Here is a 24,444-nt window from a genome sequence, read left to right on the forward strand (position 1 = left end):
GGGATTATCAAATATGGTTTTGTAATAATTTTAGTACATGAGCAACATCATTCTATGCAATAAGATAGTTGTCTTTGGAATTAGATTTTATGACTGACTTATCATATTCTAACATCTCGATAATCCTAGTTTATTCACTTATTCTGTATTTCTAAACGTAAGTCTCCAGACATTCAATATTGGCAATTAATAACCTTTTATATATACATTTTTATATGCTTGTTTTTTTTTCATAAAAATGTTTAAACATGAATTTTCTGTACCCAACCCAAAATGGTAGAAAGTATGCACCATAAAACAGGCATATGCTGAATATGACAAACTAATTACCCTAACTTGTTCATTGTATGACCTTGAGAAAGGCACTTCACTTTTCAAAGCTTATATCCTTATCTTTAACATAAAGCCTGTCATCAGTTGTTTTGGACATGGAATGAAAATGATGTATGTATTATCTGTTTTGTGAACCTTTATTTTATTTTTCTATTTTATTTTATTTATTTTATTTTAAGATTTTATTTATCTATTCATGAGAGAGACACGCAGAGAGAGGCAGAGAAGTAGAGAGACAGGCAGAGGGAGAAGCAGGCTCCATGCAAGGAGCCTGACATGGGACTCGATCCTGGGTCTCCAGGATCACACCCTGGACTAAGGCTAAGGCTGCACTAAACCGCTGAGCCACCCAGGTTGCCCGAGAACCTTTTTTTTTTTTTTTTTTTTAATTATTTTTTAAGTAATCTGTATGCCCAAAATGGGGCTCAAACTCAAGACCCCTGAAATCAAAAGTCACATGCTATGCCAACTGAGCCAGCCAAGCACCCCTACATTATGAACTTTTAATCCTTATGGTAACAAAAGTAACAAAATGAAAGATTGGAGAGCTATTTTTTTTCTCAAATAGTAAAAGATTTAGTGGCTGGGAAATACAGTGATTTTAAGATATTTCTTTACTTACTTACTTACTTATTTATTTATTTATTTATTTATTTATTGACAGAACACAAGTAGGGGAAGAGGCAGAGGAAGAGGGAGAAGCATACTCCTTGCTGAGCATGGAGCCTGACTTGGGTGGGTCTCTATCCCTGAGCCCTGGGATGACCTGAGTTTAAGGCAGCCACTTAACTGACTGATGAGCCCCCTAGGCACCGTAGTGACATATTTAATTCAGTAAATTTAAGTTTTAATAATGTACGTATCTTTCTACTTCCCAATGGGATTTTAAGATACTCTTCTTGATTAGTTAAGAAAATACTGTAAAAAAGAAAGAAAATACTGCCTTTAGCTTTATTATTCCTATCGTAGCCTTTGCCTAAAATGTTATCACTTCTAGAAGATTCTTACTCATCAGTGTTGATTCATCCTTATAATAAGCTTGATATATAGATTCATTTTTTTAGAGCAAATTGAGGTTTATAGCAAAATTGAGAGAAAGGTACAAAGATTTCCCATATATTCCTTGCTCTCCCACATATGAACCCCACCCCCAAACCCTATTACCAGCATCACTAACCAGAATAGTATGTTTTTTACCAAGGTTGAATGAACATTAATGCATCAGAATCACCCAAAGTGTCCCTAGTGAACATTAGAGTTCACTCTTGGTTTTGTACATTCTGTGAATTTGGACAAATGTGTAATGATATAACCATTATTATAGTAACATACAGAGTATTTTCACTGCCCTAAAAATTCTGTGTTCTGACCATTCATCTCTCTCCCACTCTTCCTTCCTCTACTCCAGGCAGCAACTTATCTTCTTATTCACCATTGTTTTTGCTCTTCTACGTTGTCATATAGTTGGAATCATAGAGTTATGTAGGCTTTCCAGATTGATTTCTTTCACTTAAAAGTACGCAGTTTTGAGATTTCCCCATGTCATTTTATGGCTTTATTACTTATTTCTTTTGGGCACTTAATAACATTTCCATATCTGGATGTGATACAATTTATCCATACACCTGCTGTAAAACATCTGGGTTACTTCCAACTTTTGACAATTATGAATAAAAATGCCATGAACATAGTCTACAGATCGTTGTGTGGATGTAAGTTTTCACCTCCTTTGGTTAAATAACAAGGAGTGCAATTGCTGGATGATATGGAAAAAAATGTGTTTCGTTTTATAAGAAACTGCTAAATTGTCTTCCAAAGTGTCTACCATTTTCCATTCTCACAAGAGCAGTGAATAAGAGTTGCTTTTTTTCCATATCTTTGCCAGCAATTGAGTTTGTCAGTATTGTTATTCTAATAGGTATGTAGTGGTTTCTCTTTAATTTGCAGTTTTCTAATAACATACTGTATGGAACGTATTTTCATACTCTTATTTGCCATCAGTATATCTTCATGGTATCTATTAAGGTCTTAGGCCTGTTTTGTAATGGAGTCGTTTTCTTTTTACTGAGTTTTAAGCATCTTATGTATATTTTGTAATTCTTTATCAGCTGTATCTTTTGTAAATATTTTTTCCCAGTCTGTGACTAGTCTCCTAATTCTCAAAATACTGTTTTTCATGGAACAGAAATTTTTAGTTGTAATGAAATCTACCTTATTAATATTGTCTTCATGGATTGTGTCTTCAGTGTTATATCTAATAAGGCATCAACCATACCCAAGGTCATCTAGGTTTTCTATTACTATCTTCTAGGCATTTTATAGTTCTGTATTTTATATTTAAGTCTTTTTACATTTATAATGCAGTTTGAGTTCATTTTTGTCAATGATATAAGTCTACATCTGGATTTTTTCTTTTGTAATGCAGATGTTAGCTTTTCTTACACCATTTATTGAAGAGATTATCTTTGTTCCTTGGTTGAAGATTAGTTGACTTTATTAGGTATCTGTTACTAGACTCTCTTCTGTTCCCTTGATCTCTTTGCCTATATTTTCCTCAATATCACATTGTCTTGTTTACTGTAGCTTTATTTATTTATATATTTTTTAAGATTTTATTTATTTATTCATGAGAGACAGAGAGAGAGGGAGAGACACAGACAGAGGGAGAAGCAGGCTCCATGCAGGGAGCCCGATGTGGGATTCGATCCCGGGACTCCAGGATCACGCCCTGGGCCTAAGGCAGGCGCCAAACTGCTGAGCCACCCAGGGATCCCTACTGTAGCTTTATAGTAAGTCTTAAAGTTGAGTAGTGTCAGTCTTCCAACTTTGATCATCTCTGTAAATATTATATCTGCTTTGAGTCTTGGCCTCTCTATTTAAAATTTAGAATCAGTTTGTTGGTATTTATAAAATCATTTGCTAGAAATTTGATTGGATTACATTGAATCTGTACATCAAGTTTGGAAGAACTGACATGTTGACAATATTGTGTCTTCCTATCTTCCTATCTATAAACATGGAATATCTCTCTACTTAGTTCTTTTGTGTCTTATTCATCAGAATCTTGTGGTTTTCCTCATACAGATCTCATACATGTTTATTGAATTTATACATAAGTATTTCATTTTAGGGAATGCTAATGTAAATGATACTGTTTTTAATTTCAAATTCCACTTGTTCATTGGTTTATAAGGAGAGCAACTGACTTTCATATGTTAACCTTGAATCCTACAACCACTTAGTAGTTGCAGATTTTCTGCCCACTGATTTTCTACATAGGTGATCATGTCATTTGTGAAAAAATGATAGTTTCTCTTTCCAATCTTTATGCTTTTGATTTCGTTTTCTTTATTGTTTTGGCAAAGATTTCTAATATACTGTTGAAAGGTGTGGTGAGAGGGGATACCCTTGCCTTGTACCTGATTTTAATGAGAAAGTTTCAAGTTTCTTACTTTTAAGTATGATGTTAGCTGTAGCTTTTTTTCTTGGAGATAATCTTTATCCTATTAAGAAAGTTCCCCTCTATTCCTAGTTTGCTGAGAGTGTTTATCATAAACGAGTGTTGGCTCTTGTCAGATGCTTTTTCTGCATATTGGTATGATTGTGTGACTTTCATATTTTAGTCTAATGATTTAATGGATTGTTTAATTGGTTGTTGAATGTTGGACCAGCCTTGCATACCTGGGATAAATTCCACTTGGTCATAGTATATAAATTTTTAAGATTTTATTTATTTGAGAGAGAGAAAGCACGAGCAGCAGGGAGGAGGCGCAGAGGGAGAAGCAGACTCCCCAGGGAACTGATGAGGGGCTCGATCCCAGGACCCTGAATCATAACCTGAGTGGAAGGCAGACACTTAACCATCTGAGCCACCCAGGTGCCTGTATAATTCTTTTTATGCATTTTAAAATTGAACTTACTAATGCTTTGTTGAGGATTTTTGCATCTGTTTCATGAGAGATACTGGTCTGCAGTTTTATTTTCTTAATGATATCTTAGTCTGGATTTATAAGCTTTTACCATGTGAAAAATTCCACTTTACTCAGCTTGAGATTGATGGACATTTTACTTCAGCCATTGTTTTAAGACTCAAAATAACTGGCCTGTTGAACCACATTCTACCTCATATCAGGGACCATATATTTTGTCTTTTATCACATGCATATTTTAATACAGAGCACATAGTAGGTGTTGTATTGAGGAATAATAAATCCGGTTTGAAATCAAAATACATCATAGTATATCTCCATGTTCTTATCTTTTCTGCATTTATGAAATACACTTTTAATTAATTTCAACAAGATATAGCTGCCTCATTTGGTGTTCATCTCATTTATGTGTGTTCTGTTACGCCTTTTGTTTTAGACTTGGGCCATCACATCTAAAGGAATGATCCCAGATCTTTTTCGCACACCCCGTGCTTTCCTGTATTCCTGATTGCCTGTTGAACACATCTATTTGGATGTTGTATCTTGGGATTTAAGATTAAAATTCAGTTAATTTTCCCCTAAGCCACCATTTCTCTTGATTTCCTTTTTTTCTGATAGTCGCAGTTTCTTTTTCCCAGTTTCCTGGGCAGAAGTATTTCTTTAATCAAACTCCTCTTTCACCATTTGTGCCCACACACCATTAATTGCTAAGTCTTGCCCTTTCTTAGCAGTATTGTTCTTACCTGTTTTCCAATGTCTCTACCACATTAAGACCTTTTTTTTTTTTAACTACATTTTTTTTTAAACCACATTTATACTGTTACTACCCCTAATCCAATTGTCTCCCTGCCCCTAAATATGTCTTCTACCTAAAAATACTGAGTGCTTGGAAGAAAAAAAAAAAAGAAAAGAATTCCATAGCCTAGGAATTAAGGCTTTTAAAATCTAACTAATTTTGGTTGCAAGAAACCAAATGCAAAAAATAGGTTTAATTGAAAGGAAAATTATCTGTTGAAGCCAAGAGTGTTTATCCCCAATGGACTAGAATCCAGGTAGTAGTATCATCTGTTTTTGTGTGTCCTTTTCTCTCTAGATTTATCTTGTCTGTTGACACATCCTATTTTTATGTCTTAGTTTTAATTACATGCTGAGCCTAACCAGATATCTTTGAGTTCCCAATTCCAAATCCTCAGGAGAATCTGATGAGTACAGCATAGTCAGTATACTGTACCAATCTGTTGATTTAGCATTGCCAAATAATCAAATTATTTAATTTTTTAAATGACTGATTAATGTAGAATGTTTTGTCTAAATGCATATTGCATTGTGCAGTTTTCTTGAAGTATGACTTTGCCTTAATACTACTTTTTACCCATATACCTCCTCCTGTGGTTTTTACATTTGTATCAAGCAATAAGAATGTATTTGTTATTTTAGAGAGCATGTACACGTTGGGGGGATGGGCAAAGGGAGGGAGAGAATCTCAGGAAGACTCTATGCTAAGTGTGGAGCCCACTGCTGGACTTGCTCTCACAACTCTGAGATCATGACCTGAGCTGAAACCAAGAGTCCAGACGCTTAACCAGCTGAGCCACTCAGGCTCCCCAACAATGCATTTTTAATTATCATCTAATTTGAATAAGCTTATATACTACCAATTTTAAAGTGTACAATTCAGTAGCATTTAGTGTATTAACAATGTTGTGTAAATACCATCTCTAATTAGTTCCAAAATATTTCATCCCTCTGAAAGAAATAAGTACCCATGAAGCAGACAGTCACTCCTCATATGCCACATTTTATTTATCCATTGATGGCTATATGGGTTATTTACATTTTGTGTCTCTTGTAAATAGTGCTTTTATGAAGATTGTATACACATATTTCTTTGAATAGCTCCCAGCATGGAGCCTGACTTGGGCTGGATTTCATAACCCTGAGATCATGACGTGAGCCCAAATGAAGAGCTGGACCCTCAACCTGCTGAGCCTCCCAGGCACCCCTTGGCCATTATTTCTTCATATATTTTCCTTTACATCTAGGAAAGCCCTTGTGCATATATTGGTAAACTTGATCGTATCCCAGAAATCTCATAGGTTTTGTTCATTTTTCTTCATTCTTTTCTTTTTTTTCTCTCAAACTGGATAATCTCAGTTAACCAGTTCACCGGTTACTATTTTGGCCTGCTAATAAAATATGCTCTTAAATCTATCTGGTGAATTAAAAAAAAAAAAGTATGTATGTATTAATTTGCGAGAGAGCACGTGCACATGTGAGTGGGGAAGGTCAAGAAGAGACTTTTTTTTTTTAAATGATTCTTTTTATTTTTTTTAAGATTTATTTATTTATTTATTTATGAGAGAGAGAGAGAGGCGCAGAGACACAGGCAGAGGGAGAAGCAGGCTCCATGCAGGGAGCCCGACGTGGGACTTGATCCCGGGACTCCAGGATCGCGCCCTGGGTCAAAGGCAGGCACCAAACCGCTGAGCCATCCAGGGATCCCCAAGAAGAGACTTTTCAAGCCAACTCTCTGCTGCGGGGGAAGCATGTGTCAGGCTCAGGGTTCAGTGTCATGACCCATGAGAACACGACCTGAGCCAAAACCAAGAATCCGACATTCAACTGACTGAGCCACCCAGGCACCACCCCCCCCATAGTGAATTTTTATGTATTTATTGATACTCACAATTTGTTGTCATCGTTGTCCTGGTTCCTTTCAGTTCTTTGTTAATGCTTTTTTTAAACAGTTGATTTAAAGTTTTTGTGTAGTACCAAGACTGGGTTTCCTCATGGACAGCTTCTATTTATTTCTCTTGTTCCTTGAGTGTACCATATTGTTTTGTTTCTTTCTATGTCTCTTAATATGTTGTTGAAAATAAGGGGTTTTAAATATTGTGGTATCTCTGGAAATCAGATTCTCCTCCTTAGTAGGGTTTCTATTGTTTATTGGCTGTTTGCTAGTTTGGTGACTTTCCTAAACTACTGTTGTAAAGTCTGTATTCTTTGCCATTTGTGGCCACTGAAGTTTGTACTCCATTAGCTTAGTGTGGTTAGCTAGTATTTTGACAGTTTGTTTAAATGCCTGAAGTCATTGGAAAAAATTCTTTCCAAGTCTTTGCAGATTGTCTTAGCACTCTTTCGATGCTTATAACTCTGCCTGAGCCTTCACTTCCAACTTGAGCAGAGCTTGTGGTCAGCCTAGAGGTGAAAGTTTCTAATCTTGCTAGGTATTTTCTGAGGATGTATCCAGCCCTGGGCATGCATGTGGGCTTCTTGATTCCCCACTATATGTAGGAGCTTTTTAAAAGCTGTAGTCTCCCTTGCCAACATCTTCCATCATAGGCTTTCCCTCTCATTGCTGGTCCTGTTTTTCCTTTCTCCAAATTGCTACAGCCAACACTTAAGCCTTTAAACACCAGTGAAGCCACCTCCTCCTTTGGAGCACTTCTAGTTGAGTAAAACCTAAGCATGCCCTTGTGCTGTTCCATCTGGGAGGTAGGTGAAAACCCACCACAATTCTTTGAGAATAAGATCTGTATTGCTCCCTCTGGCACCTGCAACCTTTGCCCAGAGCACAGTCAGCATCTTATGGCTGTTACGAATCTGAAGTATAGGAGTATGACAGATGAACAATTAAAAGCTACTTTCTTGGGGTGCCTGGGTGGCTCAGTCAGTTAGACAACTGCCTTCAGGTCCTGGAATCAAGCCCTGTGTCAGGCTCTCTGCTCTGAAGATTTTGCTTCTCTCTCCCTCTGCCCCATCCCCCTGCTTGTGTGCTTGTTTGCTCTCTCCCTCTCTCTTTCTCTCCCTCTCTCACTCTCTCTCTGGCAAATAAAGAAAATCTTAAAACAAACAAACACGCTGCTTTCTTCAGCAAGCCTTCTAGTAGTTTTGATTTTTTTTTTTAGTAAATTTCAGAGTTCTGCAAAAATTGATTCTGACACTTTTTGACAGCTCGTTAGTTGCTTTTCTGGAGGAACCAAGCCCTCAGATTCCCATTTCCATCTCTTCCTGATGCCATTCCCCATGGACATATTTTTCTAATGTATGGGTTATGTACCCAGCTTATTTTTCCTGTACACTTTGTAATCTGTTTTATGATTTAGGATTATTTCAACCTGAAGGTATATAGAAACAGGCTGCGAAACTCCTGTTTTATATCCTATATTAGCAATTTGGGTAGAACATAGACCATTTTAAAACTTCAGATACCAAGAACTTTGTACAGCTCAAGGATTAGGTACTTTTCTAATAAAAGAAAAAGAATATTTGTAAAAGTTATTCTAAATTTCTAAATTTTTATATTTAGTTTTGGAATATTGTAATAGATTTCTTTTTTTTTTTAAGATTTTATTTATTTATTCATGAGAGACACACAGAGAGAGGGAGAGACATAGGTAAGAGAAGCAGGCTCCCTATGGGCAGCCTAATGTGAGTCTCAATCCCAGGACCCTGGAATGCCCGGATCACGACCTGAGCCAAAAAGGAAGATGCTCAACCACTGAGCCACCCTGTTGTCCCTGTAATAGCTTTCTAATGCCTTGATTGTTTGGAGGCCTATAATAGATAACTTTAGGTGATTTAAGTCCAAGTGAAATTTTGGTAATTCACATCTAATAAATGAGTTGTTTATTTCTTTATTACATCGTTTAGTTATTAGTGAATGGAAGGCAAGATTTTTAGCATGTGTGATTAAGTACCTTAAAATTTTCATTTAGTGAGGAATATTAAATGCTTATCACTATGTCAGGGGTTGCCAGCCTCAGCACTATTGCCATTTTGGGCCATGTAATTCTTTATAAGAGGGGCAATCTAGGATATAATTTAATTTAGGTACATTTCATTTGGTGTTCATGTCTTTTTCAACCCCTTTAATTCAAAAGTTTTGAAATTATCATCAGACTTTTTAGCCACTAGTTTTAATTTTCATTGATTTTTTTAAAAATCTCTGTCATTTTTCCTGTGTTTATTGGTTGACATTTCACCATATAAATGAACTCCTCTTTTCTTCCGCAGTTTGAGTTTGTGTGATGTTTCCTCATTATTAAATTTGAATTATACTTTTTTGTTAGAAATACCACTGCCATGATATGTCTTTTAAGTACATCATATCTGTTGAGACAGAACGTCAATTTGTCTCAATGTAGGTGATACTAATTTTGATTATTTGGTGATGTCTGCCAGGACTTCTTCACTGAAGTTAAAATTTTATTTAACTTTGTATTTATTTATATTGATATGGATTCATTCTTATATAGTCAGTGAGTTATAATCCATTAAGGTTTATATATATTTTGTTACTCAGATCATCATAGCTTAGGCTCCTTCATGGTTTCTGTGTCCTCTTAAGATATGTCCCCATAATTCTTTAAGTACTTTCTCAGTTTTCTGGTACAAAATGTACCAGGCATGGCTTATATACTTTTCCTGATTCATCCTTGAAATCAGCCTTTGCTCCAGATTGCTCTGGTTTGTTTTGGTAGAGAATGGTATTTAGAAACCAATATTGGGGCTGCTTATGACCAACCATCTTATTAGCAGAGGAAGCTAGGAAAGCTAAGAAATGTATTATGTATGTATGTATATATATATGTACTTTCTTCTGTAGCAGTCTTTTAAAAATTGTGAATTTATACTGTTACCTTCAATTTCAGTCTAATGCCACAAAGTACATATAATTCTAGTTCCCCTTTTGTTATTAGTAATATTCTTCTCCAACAGTGAGAATTGTTACTCCTTGTATTCTCCACATATTTACTAATTGGCTCAGGTCTGGAATATGCAAAAAGTGTACATTATACTCTAGATTTGAAACCTACTAAGTAGAGTTGAGCCAGTGCTCACAGGGTGTTGTTTTGTTTTGTTTTTGGTTTGGTTTGGTTTGGTTTGTGTGTGTGTGTGTGTGTGTGTGTGTGTGTGTGTGTGTTTTGTCTTTAAATTTTTAAGGTCCAATTACCTAGAGTGAAGTACACCAAATTTAAGGGTACACTTAGATTGAGTTGAGACAAATAGATACCCCTGTTCCATCCACATACTTGTCAAGATACAGAACATTTTCATCATCCTTTATGTCTCTTCCCAGTTAGTTTTCCAACCACCCAAGATAACCTCTTCTGATTCCCCCCATCCTCCACTTAGAGGTTAAGTATTAACCTATTTTAGAACTTGATATAAGTGGAATCATACAAGATAAATTTTTTGTGTCTAGTTTCTTTCATTCATTACAGATTAATTCATGTTGACTGTGTCAGTAAGATTTTATGACATTTAAAAATGAACTTTAGCCCATGAAACTTTTGTCATTGGATTTATGCCATATGAAAGGGATTTCATTATGTTCATGGATTTCTGAATATTAACTTTTCCCTCCAGCATGAGATATACTTCGTTCTCCTTTCCTATTGTGTATTCTTTGTAAAGACTAAAATAATTCTAATAGCTAGGTGAGATATGAGAAGGAATTAATAATACAATTGTCCCATGCAAAAGCTGTAACGTTAAAAAAAAAAAAAAAGCTGTAACATTGGTCAAGGAATGTTTGAGATAGTCTGTTTTTTCATTGATTGTTTTTTTTGGGGGGGGGGTTTGTTGTTACCCCTGTGATCAGAAGGGTACAATGCCTTATCAAATTGAGTGTCTTTTAGAAGTACTTTGAGGAACTTCCTATTGAACTTAGAGACTAGCTATAGATCTTTGGGCAAGTAACATAAATGTTAGATCTTTTGTTTTTTGTTTTTTGTTTTCCCGCAAGTCCCTAAGACTTTCTTCCCCTTCCCCCCTCCACTATAATTTCTTTATGTTGTTAAGACTCTTTGATTTCTATTGATTTATCTTCAAAATCACTCATTCATTACTCTCTCATCTCCATTCTGGTTCTGTTATTTCTTCTAAAATTTCCAGTTCTTACTGTATTTCTGATTTTTTGCTGTAACTTTATGTTTTTTTGTTTTTGGTGTGTTTATAATTGTTCATTGAAGTATTTTATGATAGCTGCCTTAAAATCCTTGTCAGATCATTAGACAACTGAGGTCTGTGTGTGTTAATTGTTAATTATTTTTTCTCACTCATGTTCAGATTTTCTTGGTTTGTGGTATGATGAATGATTTTAACTTTATTATTGTATCCTGGACATTCTGGATATTATGCTATGAGACTTTGGATCTTCTGTTTTAGCAGGCCTCTTCTGACACTGCACCAGCAGGGGAAGGAGAGCTGCTTCATTACTTCAAGTTTGGGATGGAAGTCCAGTTGTCCTACTTGGTTTTTATTGGCCTCTGCTGACATTACCATGGTGGGGAGGGTAGTTTCCCTCAGGATTCTAGCCTCCATTCATCCCTCTGGACACTTTAGGGAGGGTGGAAGGGTGCATTTCTTACTGCTGGGCAGAAGTGGAATTCTAATCTCCCTACTTGGTCACAACTGATAAATGTGAGGAATGGGTTTCACGGTCTTTGGCCAGAGGAGGGCAGTTATAATAAAAAATGTTTTGTTTTGCTTGCTTGCTTTCTTTGTCTGTTTTGTTTTGCTTCCTAAGGCTATACCTTTCACTAGAGAGACCAGGCTTCTCTTGTGGTAGGTTTTCTGTTACTTTGTTTTTCTTTTTCTTTTTTGCCTATGTTCAGCTGGTATTTCTGGATTGCAGGCTTCTGTTATCCAGTCCAGTAAACCCTAAGTGGCTAAAAGAAAACCCAGAGAACTCATTGTCCTATTCTTCAAGTTCCAAGGTCATTAGATAGCTCACCTTCCCTCCACCATTCACAGTCTTTTAACTTTTTATATATTGTGCTCAGAAATTTTAGCTGTATTTGGTGGAAGAAATAGGGAGAAATTTGTTTTTTCATTTTGCATGGAACTAGGTATCCTAAATAATTTAACAGAAAAAGTAGTCCATTGAGAATTTAAAAAGAAATGCCAAAGAAAAATTTAAATTCTTAACAATATTTTACTAACTGTTTTTGTAAGTCACTAAGAGATCCACATAAGGTTAAATATATTTGTTGTAGATATGTATGTAGGTATAAAAGCTTATGTATTTCTTTATTCCTTTAGGATTATGTACTGAAGGACTCTACCGTGTTAGTGGAAATAAAACAGATCAAGACAATATTCAAAAGCAGTTTGATCAAGGTAAGATATATAAAATAAAATCATTTTTAAAAATTATTTTCCTTATTGAAATTCCATGGTAGGAAGATTGGGTTTTTAAGGATACAGGATTTTGAGGGGAAAGAGTTTTGAAGCAGGATTAGAAGTGTGTGATAGAATACATACCACAGTCAGGAAGTAGAAGAGCTATAAATCCATTACCAGAATTAGAAAAGCAATAGGGTTAGGGTTAGCATCTTTGTATATCAGGAGATGGTATGTATGTATGTATGTATGTATGTATTTATTTATTTATTTATTTTTAAAGATTTTATTTATTTATTCATGAGAGAGAGAGGCAGAGGGAGAAGCAGGCTCCATGCAGGGAGCCTGATGTGGGACTCAATCCCAGTGTGGGACTCAATCCCGGGACCCCAGGATCAGGCCCTGGGCCGAAGGCAGAAGCTAACCCGCTGCGCCACCCAGGATCCCCAGATGGTACTTATTTAAAGATGCAATTGAAATTTTTTTTTTCATGCTGTAGGGCCAACTAACCATTAGAAATAAAAACAAAACTGAACTCCCTACTCTAAATTCTATAAGAAATCAAAGTTTTAAATACAAAAAATGAAAACAGAATATTATGGAGAAAAAGGAGCAAATATTTTTATAATCCTGGAGTAGAGAAAAGCCTAAATTTGATATGAAAGTTAGCATAAATAAGGTGATAAACTGGACTACCTAAAAATGTAAAAAGTCTTTGTGAAATTGTGGATAAAACCTAAATCAGGAGACAGCCTATAAATTTGTGGAAGGTGTGGAATATAATCTAGGCTAGATTTTAAGCAGTTCACATCAAAGAAAGTGATCAACAAGCATATGAAAAGCTCTGTCTCTATGATGTAGATATAAAAAAGCAGAAACATTTGGTTTTGATTTATTACCAGTGAAAAGATTGTTGACAGAGTATAGACAAGCAGGTATGTTACACTCCTGGTTGTAGGTGCCTTTTAAGAGGCAATTCATGTATATCTATTAAAATTCAGATATCTTTGCTAGAGAAACTCCATTTATAAATATGTTACAGAAGTCTTTGTGTAAGCTTACAAAGATACACTTGAAAAAAGCATTCATTGCAGCATTATCTGAAATTTTTTTAAAAGGAGGAAAGGGCCTACCCATTGTGCTTATAAGTAGAATACTAGATACTTACATAAAATGTAGATTTGTGTGTGTTGAAATGGCAAAATGTCCATTGTTGAGTGGTGTGTGTTTGCCTTGCTTTGAAAGTGTATTGTATATATAGTACTTCATTTTTAAAAAAGATTTTGTTGGGAAATCTGTTGAGACTTTATCAAATTTGTGTGATTTCAATTATAGTAATGAAGGAACGGGTAGTAGTTAATACTAGGGCCTCTTGAATTAGATTTCCTGGTTTTGTTTTCTGGTCTGCTACTTACTGTCTTTGTGCCATAGGGAAGTTAAGTTTTCTAATTCTTTCATATTTAGAATGAGAGTGATTAGAGGAACTATGATGAATAACGAGATAATGAGTGTTCTGTGGGACACAGCATATTAAATATTCTTCAAATAGCTATTGTTACAAGGAATGTAGCCTAGGAAAATAAGCTTTAGTATATACAAGTGTTTATCATAACGGGGATCCCCGGGTGGCTTAGGGGTTTAGTGCCTGCCTTCGGCCCAGGGCGTGGTCCTGGAGTCCCGGGATCGAATCCCACATCCGGCTCCCTGCATGGAGCCTGCATCTCCCTCTGCCTGTGTCTCTGCGCCTCTCTCTCTCTCTCTCTCTCTCTCTCTCTCTCTCTGTGTCTCATGAATGAATAAATAAAATATTTTTTTTAAAAAAGACAAAAAAAAAAACACAAGTGTTTATCATAGCATCTTTAATGTATTTAAATGAAATCCAGATGTTCAGTAATAAAATGTTACATAAATTGTTAAATCTGGGGGAATATTTTGTGGTCATTAAGACTATTTAGGGCAAAAGGTTAATAATGGGTTAGGATATATGTAGATTCTTTAGTACTGTACTTTCAAATTTCCAGTTATATTACAATTAAATGTTTTTTGGCACATAGTAAAGTTTTTAAAAGTTGCCTGTGAAATTTTAATAATCTTAAGTAATGCCTTAAAAATGAAATCCAGTATAAAATGTATTTATGATTTGTCTGGTGGTTTTGTTTTGTTGATTTTTTTAATGAGTAGAAAGGGCTGTAAGGAAATACACTGATATAAACAGTGCTTGTCTTTAGGTGATGGGGTAAATTTTTTTTTTGTTGGTCTGTGTTTGTACATTTTCTATCGTAAGTATCTGTTGTACTTACAAAAGGAAAAAAGCGATTCTTTTAGTAGCAAATTAACCTTATGACACGCCTTTAGTATGTTCCATTCTTGTTTTTAAGTCAAAACTTCACTGATAAGTTTTGAAATTAAACTATTTCATATAAAAAATTAAGTATAAACTTTAGAAGGTATAATTTAGATGCTTATTTATATTCAAATTTATATACTTGATTCCTGTCTTTTGTCTTTCTGTTTCCTTGTGGCTCTTTTGAACAGCTTATGTAAACAAAATATTCTAAAAGATAGATATTAGTGAAAGCTAATGTTCTTAAACATACTAATAAGCCTAACAGCATTTTTTTGTTGTAATAGAAGGTGCTTCTTACTTGGTTCTCTCTTCCCTTATGTCAGGCAAACTTATATTAAAACATTGGGAGAGGGATCCCTGGGTGGCTCAGCGGTTTGGCACTGCCTTTGGCCCAGGGCGCGATTCTGGAGTCCCGGGATCGAGTCCCACATCGGGCTCCCAGCATGGAGCCTGCTTCTCCCTCTGCCTTTGTCTCTGCCTCTCTCTCTCTCTCTCATGAATAAATAAATCTTTAAAAAATTAAAAAATAAAAAAAATAAAACATTGGCAGAGGGATGAATCAGCCTATAAAGAAACATGGCTGATGAGAAGATTCTAAAAATCTTTGGATCTACAAGTACCTGTTTAGCTTACTTCTTTTATGATAAATTAAAATTTTATGATATAAATTATAAATTTAAATTCTTGTTTTATAGATCATAGTATCAGTCTGGTATCAATGGAAGTAACAGTAAATGCTGTAGCTGGAGCTCTTAAAGCTTTCTTCGCAGATCTGCCAGACCCTTTAATTCCATATTCTCTTCATCCAGAATTATTGGAAGCAGCAAGTAAGTTATAAGCCTCTTTTTTTTTTCCTTGCAGGGGTTGATGATCGTGGGTTTTATATATTTATTGCTATATATTAAGATCAGTCATGCGCTAGACTGTGTAGCTAATAAAAATTTAGCTTATAAGACTCTTTGGGTTAGGGAGTGTTCCCAGGAATACTTAGTTTTAGCTGTTCTCAAGTGACTCAATGCTCCAACAAGTTTGAAGATCATTGTACTAGAAATTTGCAATTTGCATTTTTGATCCAAACTCAGGCTTTGTAAGGAAATTAAATGAACTCTTCAAATGAATGTATCTGTGATATTTCAGTAAAATATTAGCCAATGTATGGTGTGTACACATGTGTATTTAGACTTTTTAAAGTAAAATTAACTTTAGTCTCATATCTTCAGTCATTTTTTGAAAAAGTAAGGTAGGAAAATAGGTACTTACCCAGTATTACCATTTCCCATTTTACCATCTCTGAGTCACTTCAACCTTCTGTGATTAGCTTTATTTACAGAAAAGCTGTTGTAATAGATGATAATGTATTTAGCAGTTTTTTTAGAACATTTTGTTTACCTATCCTAATGTGCTTCAAACAGATTATTCATTGTCTTTTACAATAAGTAGAGCAGGAAGCTTTATCAAATATTTTTAAATATGAGTTTCAACTACTTTAATTTTACAGAAATCCCGGATAAAACAGAACGTCTTCATGCATTGAAAGAAATTGTTAAGAAATTTCATCCTGTAAACTATGATGTATTCAAATATGTAATAACACATCTAAACAGGTATTTTTATTTTTATTTTTATTTTTATTTTTACAAATGCACTATAAATTTCAAACTTCAGACTTTATAAATTGGATAAGTAATAAGACAAAAGGACACAAGCTAATTTAAACATACAGTTCAATTTTGGTTCTATTTTTTCTGGATTTTTAAAATAGATTTTCATCAGTTTGTTTAGAGAAAGGTATGTTATCCTAATTTAATGATTATATAAATAATATAATAGGTAAATTTTATCTGTTTTTTTATTACTGTTATTCAACAGTTCTCTACTATAGAATCTTAGAATTTCAGATGTGGAATGACTCTTAAATAAAAAAACAAATTAACCTATCTGAAGTTGGAATAATTGAGGTTTAAAGAAGGAAGTTATGTGCTCAGTGTCATATAATTAATAAATGACATATCTTATGAGTAGAACCCGTCTTATTAAGAGGTTTCATTTGCTTTTTCTATCACTGTGTTGCTTTCCCTTGCTTAAGTCTTCATTTTCTCAACTATAAAAATGAGAAAAATAACACCTCACAGAATTGTTCTTGGGACTAAATAGAATTATTAATATTTATGCTAATTTTTCAAAAGTTTACTCTTCATAATATTTTGACACTTTAACGAACTGAAGTTTGTTTTTCTTTGTTTTGTTTTGTTTTTAGTATATAACTAATAACATCAATGCTGGAACCCAAGTACATTTCAGTTTATACCTCTTAAAAGAGAATATTAACCAGTGTTTAAAGGTTCATTGTTGCAGTCAGCATAGTATAAAATTAAATGAACATTTCTAGTAACCAGTCTTTGAAGTCTCCCTCCTTGAGAAAATACCAGCATACTAGTATTGACATATAATTGGAATTGTCATCTTTTGACATGGAATATATTATCTTTTAAAAATTACCATACAAGTGGTTCTTTTTTGTTTTTGTTTTTGTTTTTTTTACAAGTGGTTCTTGGTATGATAACAGTTGTGTACATGGTACTCGGAGACCTTACCTAATACGGAGTGTAAGGATGGTTGGTGACCATATTATTGTCTGGCCAGATTAAAGTGCTCAAGTAAGAATTGAACTTCAAAAAAGAATAAAGAAAAAAACACAGGGAAAAGCATGTTCAAAGAATCAGGGTGCTAGCCCACAGTCAGTACTATTAGACAGTTACATGTTTGGCTTCAGTAATACAGCCACACCACAAAAGCACATGTGAAATGTTGCAGAATAGCTGAGGACTTTGTGATTCCAGTAGAGAGAAAGGATTGACAGAGTAAGAATTAAGGTCAGAAAGGGAAAAGAGATAGTATGAGGTCATATAGGACAGTATTATGCAGAGTGTAAGGGACTACCTTTAATCCTCAAAATGTTTTACTGTTAAGATAAAGGTGCTTCATGAGTGTATGTCACTAAGCACACTGTTGACTTCAACTGACATTTATGAAGAGGTGAGGAATGAGACTTTCTCATTGAAAATAGCATTGCATGCCTATTACCCCTGGAGAGTAGAGCAGAGAAAATAACATCATCAGACTTAAATTTTAAAAGGAATAATCAACTAGAGTGTAATGGGAACTCTGTGTACCAGATATTCTTATACACTAGGAACATAGCAAGTGAATGAAGCATTCATTCATTTCATGGAACTTAAAATCTAGTTAAATGACAAATAATATGTAATGGATGATTGACAAATTGCAAAAACTAATCCATACAGTTACTTTTTTTGTTACATTCTCTTTCACCTTCCATATTGAGTGAGTTACTGTGTCAAATCCATTTTTTCTCCTAATTAAATTTCCTTCTTGTTCCTCTGCTACTGCTTTAGGTTAGCCATAATCATTTCTCATTTAGGTAACTCTGGTTTCTTTGTAACTAAGCTCTTTCCATGGCAGTTTTCCTATTGATTCTCCTTTGAGATCTTTCTGTAAATATCTCTTTTGATTGAATAACATGCTATACCCTAAATAAAAAACTGTTAAAGTGGTCTAGTTCTAAGTTCTTCAGTTATACCTTCTTTCCATTTCCCCCAAGCACACACTAGGTAACTGTATTTAACTAATAGCACTGAATTAAAAGTATTAATTTGTGTTATCATTACATCTTAGTGTGACTGCCTCAGTTTTCAAAATGCAGTCCTCAGCAGGAGCAGCATCACCTCTGAACTTGTTAGGAAAAAAAAAAAAAAGAACTTGTTAGGAATGCAAATTTTCAGGTCCCATCCCAGACTTAATTATCAGTCTGTGCTTTAACAAGCCCTCCAAGAGGTTCTGAGAGAAAACACTGTTTTGACTGAGTTACCCTTCCTTCTTACCATTTTACCAATTGCCCATCACTCTTAACTCAAACATTACCTCTTCAAAGAAGCCTTCTCTGGCCACTCTCATCTCCTATTTGGTACCTTTCTTTTATAATTTTTTACCCAGCAGTTAGACCTGATACCCATACCTTTGTGTCTTTCAACTCTATAGGTTTTTTTTCTTTTTTCAGAATCTGTATTTTCCTACTGCATAGAAATACCTGAATGAACCCACTATATTTTAACAAAAGGTTAATTTTATTCTGAATATTCTTATTTTGTCTCTTAACAAATAGTAATATCTTTTACCATAGAACACATATTTTTAGGGCACATATTTTACCTCACATGAGCAGTTCCTATGGTTGAGGAGAGGGGATTCTTTGGTTTATATTTAAAATATTTTGATGTGCAAATTTAATTATGAAACTTTCCCACCACCTTGCATACCAGGCTGTTTTCTTTATGTGTGGAATAAGAGGGTCAGATAAAAATACTAAGATTCTTTGTCAATTTAATAATTTTTAGTTATAATTCAAGATTTGCCTCGTATGCTCCTTGTTTATTATAGACAGTGATAGAAGTGCTTGTTCACATATTTAAGAAACTAGATATAAATCTGTTAATACTGTATGATCATTTATAAATTATTATTCCTAAGAATTTCAAGGTGAAATGTGTTCCTGTGAACTGTTGTCTTTCAAATTAAATTTGTAGCAAGGTACAAGATATTTAATGGTTGGAAGATTCTTTCACAATACTAGAAACTAATTTTTTGAAATTTGAAAAGCCTCTTGGTTGGAGCATTTGATGGAGAAATTTTTCTAAAATTGGGGTTTTTTCCAAAGTTCAAAGAGCTGGTATACCATAGTTTGTCTTTTTCATCTCTCATAATAGTCAAGGAATTTGGATATACAATTAGAATTTTCTGTTTCTGTTCCCAGAAACTCATTAAAATTGTCACATGTCCTTTATACTCTGAGAAAAAGGGTTTGTTTGTTTCCTCAAACAAATTGAGGAGGCTTCTCTAAATTATAAAACCCTTGGTACAATATATTTTTAAAGACTATCTTTGGTTCTCATGAGGAATGGATTTTACCGCTCTCTTATTACTGGAATGTAGTTGAACATCTTAGAATACATAAGAAGAAAAATGTTTTAAATTTGAAGGTAAGATAAAAGGTTATAAAGCTAAATCATCTGAGATCTAGGATACTTAAATTGTCATGGATTTTGATTGGTTTCTAATTGTTTTTTCCTATCATAATTTCAGGGTTAGTCAGCAAAATAAAATCAACCTAATGACAGCAGACAACTTATCCATCTGCTTTTGGCCAACCTTGATGAGACCCGATTTTGAAAATCGAGAGTTTCTGTCTACCACTAAGATCCATCAATCTGTTGTTGAAACGTTCATTCAACAGTGTCAGTTTTTCTTTTATAATGGAGAAATTGTAGAAACTGTGAACACTGTCGCTCCTCCACCACCTTCAAACCCAGGACAGTTGGTGGAACCAATGGTACCGCTTCAGTTGCCACCACCCTTGCAACCTCAGCTGATTCAACCACAGTTACAGACAGATCCTCTTGGTATTATATAAGTAGGAATTGATTGCAGACAGCCTGAAATTGACAAAAAGCAAATCTAGGCATGCATGTTTCAGGGTTCAGTAGTATACTTGATTTTTCTTGGAGGTAATACACATTCAAAATGATGAGACATTTTCTTTTTGAATATATGATATTCCTTATTCACTTACATTACAAATCTAAGACCATGTGATAAGCATGACTGGAGAGGTTTAATTTTTATAAACAAAAATAGCTATAAAATACAAAGCTGCTGTTGCATGCAACCTTATTGCAATCAGTATATCATTCCTGTGGCATTTTCTGTCACATTATATTGTGAATAAAATTTTTCTATAAAAATTAAATGATTTAAAAACTCACATATATGAAACATTAATGCTTTTCAGCCTGCTTTATGGCTGATTTTGTTATTTGATGTGCTAATTTGGGCAACTTAATTTACATTTTAGCAGTCTGTGTAGATAACTAAAAGCCCAGTTAAGTATTTTATAATTTCAGGCTACTTATGCCATGCTTGGGATGTTGTTTGAAAGAAAGAAAAATACACTTAACATATTTCTACACCTTCATCTTCTAAATAAACCTGTGGATGATTTGATGAGGGGTAAACGAAAATATTTCTTGTACACGCATACCAAGGATATACTTGTGGCTAAAGTGAGTTGATAATGTTGTGCAAAGGATAGTTGTCACCAACTCATTTCTTTATGGTCCATAATGAAATAAACATCTTGTATACTGTTAATTCTGTAAACAGATGCATGTTCAAAAGATCTATGATGGTCTTGTAATCTTAATCTAATATATTTTAGATATTTTAATTTTTTCCCTCTTGGGAAATACATTTAGTATAGTGTAGAAAATACTTCATGACATTTTCATATAAGGTTATATAACTTTTCGTACATAAACATGAAATTTGTTGTAGAAAATTCTTTAAACCAAACATTTTAATCTAGGACTTCAATTTAATCTGTTCCTTGAATCTATTTTTATGTGGCCCTTAAAAACATATCCAAAAATCCATTGCTAATATAGCAATAAAAATACTTTGGGTACTGACAGCCTCTTTGGAGTGTGTATATATAAAATTACAAACTTGTATTCATATTCTTTTCTGTGATATGTTGTACTAAAATCAAACTGCTTTTGCACCATTTTTTTTTTAAACAATTTTTTTCTTTTGACATTGGTACCATATTTGCTGTAAATGACTGCTGCTTTGGGGGTAAACATTTTGTTAGTGAAGATACAACCAGAACACTAAATTATGGATAAAAATTTCAGAATAGATGGCATAGGTAAATATTTTTAGGCTTCATTCAAAATTGGTTTATTACAAACCATGCCATTTTTTTTTCTGGAAAAAAATGGCATGGTTTTTCATTGTTAGGTTATATTTTTTCTGTAGGAAAGAAGAAATTCTTTGGTCCGTGTTGTAATACTCATTCATACTGCAATTTTAAGGTTGTCTTATGTGTAATATAGTAAATAGATCATTTTGAGATTTGAGGCTCCTAAGAGTTTGATTTGCTCATTTTCCCCTAAAATAAATACTGTCTTTCCCAACTGTTACGTCCTAGGTATTGTACTTCTAATTTTAACTTCAGGATCAAGATATCAACATGAACCAGGCTGCTGTTGAAGTACATGTATATTATAAATTATCTTACTTGTGTTATACTCTTATGTGTTATTATCTTTTCTAAGAAAACAAAGTCCCTATTATTCCTATTGCAAAGCACACAGGAATTAAGAAAGTACAGTAATTTTTAAAAAGAAAAATCCGGTAAATGTAGTATTCTTAACTTGTTCTATATTACTTAATAACCTATTGTCTATATAGCTTTAATTTATAGCTGTCAGTTTAACATTGGCATGTCTGGCAAAGAAAATTAAACTTTAAGAGTTTTATAAACTGTTTCTAGGTTGCTAAAGAATTTATTTTTCTACTATATATGGTATAGACAAAGCTCAAAACTATGTACAGGAAAAAAAGCCTGACTATTTCTTTTGAAAGTAGGCTGAAAAGAGAATTTTCAGAACTATATTTGTCTTCAGTTCATTCGGTCATGACTTTGCTATTGTAATATGTGAATCCCAGTTTATTTAAGCTATTCTCTTTTATACTATGTTAATTTAACTTTCATGTACATTTAGTATCATTTTTGTTATTAAAACTATAGCATTTACCATTTTCCACATTAACTACCTTACATCTTCCCCAAAACTTCTCTCCATTTTTCTATGCATTCTATAATTGATTTGAAAACCTTCGTAGTGGGTCATTTAAAATTCTACATTTGGTTCAGTTAACCTGCAGGTTACAGTTAATTGAAAATTAAAGTAGAGTTGAAAGCTCAGTCTGTTACACTGAATTGATTGCGTTTGTTTTTGCCAAGGGTTTAGATATGTTTTTAAATCTTAGGAAAATAATTCTAAGAACAGAATAATATAATTAAACTTTTTTTCTGGTAAGTTACTGGAAGGTTTCACTGTTTAGGGACATATTATATATGAGACTTAAAGGATGAAAAGAATATTAGATAGTCTCATAATTATGGGTAAATATTAAGGCATTATATTTTACAATTTTAAATAAAATTCCATCTACACACATGTTGCCATTGTTTCATTTAAGCTTCAGTGCTTGACCAGTGTCTAGATTAGCAATATAAAGAAGCATAGTGCTACTCCTTTTCAGATTTTTAGTAGACTTACTGGAGGACAAATTCTATTCATCAGACACCAGAATATACAATTAATTTTAGAACAAAATTCCAGGCATAATACGTTTCCATTTGAAATGATAATTGTTTAGTAGTGCTTCCCCCTCACCCAACATTTACGATGTATATACTGTAGGTGACAGCAATCTAACTTAGCCAAAAAGCAGCTTTTATTTTCCATACTGTGTATAAATAATGTAGACCTTTCTTTTTCGAGGTACTGGAATTCAATTTCTGATATCTCTTAGATATAAACAAAAGGGAACAATTGGGATAAGAATTTAGGCCTTAGCTTCCATGGTGATTTTTAGTTTTTTATACAAGTAATGTGATGCTATTTGTCAACTGGATATAAATATATATATATAATTTTAAAAAGTCAAAAGTGCTTTGTTTCTTTGTTTATAATTAATGTAATTTTGTGCTTCACCCACAGGATGCTGCAGTAATTTAAATATCAGTGAAGCTTCTTCTGTATAAAGAATGCTATGAATAAAACATTAAGAAGCTATAATTTTAAGTTATAGTTGCCTCTAATTTTACCATTTCATTGGTAAAAGCCCTTTTTTGGCGTAAAATAAGAAAATAAAAATAAATTTGTCAATATGACATAAGTTTTATTAGGGAAGTATATTGTTGAGCTTTTACTATACCATGAGAGGAAATCCAAAATTTATTTTGGATGTATACATACTGGTGGAAATTCAATTTTTAACTCTTTAGGAAAAGATGGATTGCTCAGATTTCTGACTCTGCTGTTACTGGACCTGAATTTTGAGCTGTGGATAGATACTCTTTTGAGCCCCTGAAAATATTTTGATGTATTCTAGTTTATTAGCAGGACTGCTAACATTGAAGAGTATACTTTTGTTTTCTCTTTATGGTTCATTAAGCCCAACTTTATGGTTGTATGTTCTCAGATTGTATGGGTCTGGTAAAGTATGTTTGACTTTAATCTTTGTGTTTATCTTTAATTCAGTCATTTTAATTACTTGCCTAATTCTTGGGCCGAACAATTTATTTGTTTCAGTACTTTATAGGTCTTGTTTAATTTTCTTTTGTATTTAAACTCTTGGAATTCTCAGCAGCCTTTTCAATTTACCAAACATCTGGAAATAAAGTTTTCTAAGATTTAATAGTGGAAGGAACTACTCTTCAAAATTGATTTCTTATGGTAACATCTTTTTAGTTGAGCAAACTGTATAAGCATTAATATCTTATGTCTAGTTTCTAGTCATTAGCTATCCAGGTACCTGATCTATTTAACATAGTTAAAATCTAACTAACGAACTTGGGATATTCACTGTTTATTTAAACTTTGTCATCATCCTATGAGCTTGATTCCATATTAGTTTTATATCTTTGTGGGAAGGTGGGTCTAGGTGGAGGGGTCTACAGTTCTCATATTATTTAAATTGTAAAGTATTTAATATTAGTCTTTTTATAGAAATCTTTCAGGCAATAGGAATGAGTTGGAAAGCTAATCAGTGATAGTC

The 24,444-nt window shown here is 33.7% G+C and overlaps 1 protein-coding gene across 4 annotated transcripts in view; it reads left to right on the forward strand.

The window, feature by feature from the left end:
* Window positions 1-24,084, forward strand: part of ARHGAP5 (Rho GTPase activating protein 5) — a 78,688-nt gene extending 54,604 nt beyond the window's left edge. For all 4 annotated transcript variants that reach the window (XM_038544455.1, XM_038544454.1, XM_038544456.1 and 1 more), the window contains exons 4-7: window positions 12,312-12,389; window positions 15,435-15,566; window positions 16,238-16,343; window positions 19,900-24,084. In XM_038544455.1, the coding sequence (XP_038400383.1) occupies window positions 12,312-12,389; window positions 15,435-15,566; window positions 16,238-16,343; window positions 19,900-20,227 (644 nt within the window). In that variant the 3' untranslated portion in view covers window positions 20,228-24,084. The remainder of the gene's footprint in view (window positions 1-12,311; window positions 12,390-15,434; window positions 15,567-16,237; window positions 16,344-19,899) is intronic.
* The last annotated feature ends 360 nt before the right edge of the window (window positions 24,085-24,444 follow it).

The sequence above is a fragment of the Canis lupus genome, chromosome 8 (assembly GCF_011100685.1).
Source record: "Canis lupus familiaris isolate Mischka breed German Shepherd chromosome 8, alternate assembly UU_Cfam_GSD_1.0, whole genome shotgun sequence".
NCBI lineage: Eukaryota > Metazoa > Chordata > Mammalia > Carnivora > Canidae > Canis > Canis lupus.